Source organism: Antrostomus carolinensis, unplaced genomic scaffold (assembly GCF_000700745.2).
Source record: "Antrostomus carolinensis isolate BGI_N321 unplaced genomic scaffold, ASM70074v2 scaffold43935, whole genome shotgun sequence".
Lineage (NCBI taxonomy): Eukaryota > Metazoa > Chordata > Aves > Caprimulgiformes > Caprimulgidae > Antrostomus > Antrostomus carolinensis.
The window spans coordinates 1-1981 of NW_010317863.1; the positions used below are offsets into that span (position 1 = coordinate 1).

General features: G+C 56.5%; 1 protein-coding gene across 1 annotated transcript in view; it reads right to left on the reverse strand.

Moving 5' to 3' along the window:
* Positions 1–186: 186 nt before the first annotated feature.
* The window catches only part of DCTN5 (dynactin subunit 5), a 4516-nt gene continuing 2721 nt past the window's right edge, over positions 187–1981 (reverse strand). Inside the window, exon 5 of the mRNA XM_010168720.2 lies at positions 187–354. Coding sequence (XP_010167022.1) covers positions 334–354 — 21 coding nt within the window. The 3' untranslated portion in view covers positions 187–333. The remainder of the gene's footprint in view (positions 355–1981) is intronic.

Consider the following 1981-nt stretch of genomic DNA (forward strand, 5'->3'; position numbering starts at 1 on the left):
GGGCGGGGTTGGAAGCAGTCGCTGTTTGTACAATCCTGACAGGAGGGATGTCCCTCCCTGAGCAGCTCTGCTTCCCCACACCCCTGCAGCGCCGCTTCGGGAGCCCCCCCGGGCAGCGGGGTCCCACTGCACCGCGCCGGAGTGAGCGCTGCCACCCGAAACCCGCGACCCCCGGGCGGCAGGAGCGCTGCGCCCACAGACACCCCGTCCTTCCGGAGGCGTGGAGCTGAGCCCGGGTCAGAGGGACGCTGCACAGGACAGGAGGATAAAGTGGCCAAATCTAAGGGATGGTAACAGTGCTGAGTGTCTGAGATCTTCAGTGGTCACTTGGTTTTAGACCCTGGCAGAGGCCACCTTAACAGAGACAATAAAAGAGGTTTTAACGAGGGCAGAGGAGTTGGCTCAGCCTTCGAGAGGGAGGAGGAGCCCGAGAGATGTGTAACTGCAGGGACGGATCCCTCCATGCACTACAGCTGCTCAAGTGCTGCTCAAGTGATCATGGAAAGGCATCGCTCAGAGGTTTCCAGTTGCCGTTCCCATCCCGCTCCCCCTCTCACACCCCTAATTCAGCAGCTGCCTCCCCACCCCACTCCCAGGCCAGCAGCCCCGCTCCAGGCTGCCCACCCGCGGCCATTCACCAAGCGATCCCGGTGAAACACTGTGTGGTGTTGAAACTTTGAAGTGACACCACGGCAACACACACACACAGCCCCTCCTGACCCAACACAGCGCAGCCAGAGACAGCTGATGGCAAGAGAACAGGGCAAAGTGGCACCTGAGGATCTGACTCGCAGGAAATCCTGTGAGAACCCCCAGACTTGTCAGGTCTTGTGACAGGGGAGGCCTCTTACAGCCCCTCACTGCAAACAGCTTCTCCAAGGGCTGGTCAGATCCTGGGCAGCAGAAAATAAGTGGGTTTGGAAGTTGAAACCAATTAGGAAGCTGCCTGTAGCACAAAGCAAGGAACACTTCACCCTTTTTCACGTAGGTGGACACAGTGGTGAGCCGGGGCCTTTCCCACAGACATTCCCTGAACCCACAGCAGATGGTGGGGGGAGCACAGTGGTACCAGCCCGGCTGCTGCACCCTCAACACAGAATCTCATCCCCCGGTCCCAGCTGTGCTCCCTGCACCACAGCTGGCTCCAGCTGGGATGGCCTGACCCAAACGTGGGACATTTCCTTGTGCGTGGAGCAACACTGCCAGAGCTACTGCTGCCCCAGACGCCGTGCCTACGGCTCCAGCGCTGAAGAGGGGGTTTTAGGCACCTTGGTGGCTTTAGGGCTCTCACTCCAGCACAAAGAGCAGATGCACAGACATTCTGTGTCAAAACCACTATAAAACAACCGTGCTGAAATAATTTCTGGGTGAAAGTCATCAGCTCGGAGGCAGAAAGAAGCAGCTGCTTCATTTCTTCCATGCACTGAGGCTGCAAGAGTCGGTCACAGTCACAGAACAAGGGACCGTGGCTCGTGTGCCCAGGCACAGCAGAAACCTCCCTCTAGTCTCAAGTTTGATTTGAAGAGTCACAACTTTGAGTCACTTGAAGAACTGAAGAGGCTTTAATTTATGTACAGTAAAAATACAAACAGACCAGTCAGTGGTTCTACATGGGATCAGCAGTGGTTACCACAGGCATTGGTACTCCCACCACTGTTGGCCACTGCAGGGGTATCAGCACTGGCGTTACACGGAGCAGCTGGGGGGCTGCTGATCTCACAGCCACACCCCCACTACAGAGCCAACCTGTGTCCTGGCCCCCAGCTTCTACACTACAACATGCGGAGCCTCAGTTTCAAAAGCCAGAGGAGGATGATGCTGAGCTTTAACAGAACATGAGCAGAGCAGGCAGACTCATCTGAACCAGGCATCGGGTACTGACTCAGGGACACACACACGTGTCCACTGTCTCCACCTTTCACACAGCTGCTCCCAGCAAGAATCATTCCTGTTCTATGACAGGTCCAAATGAAATGTTCAC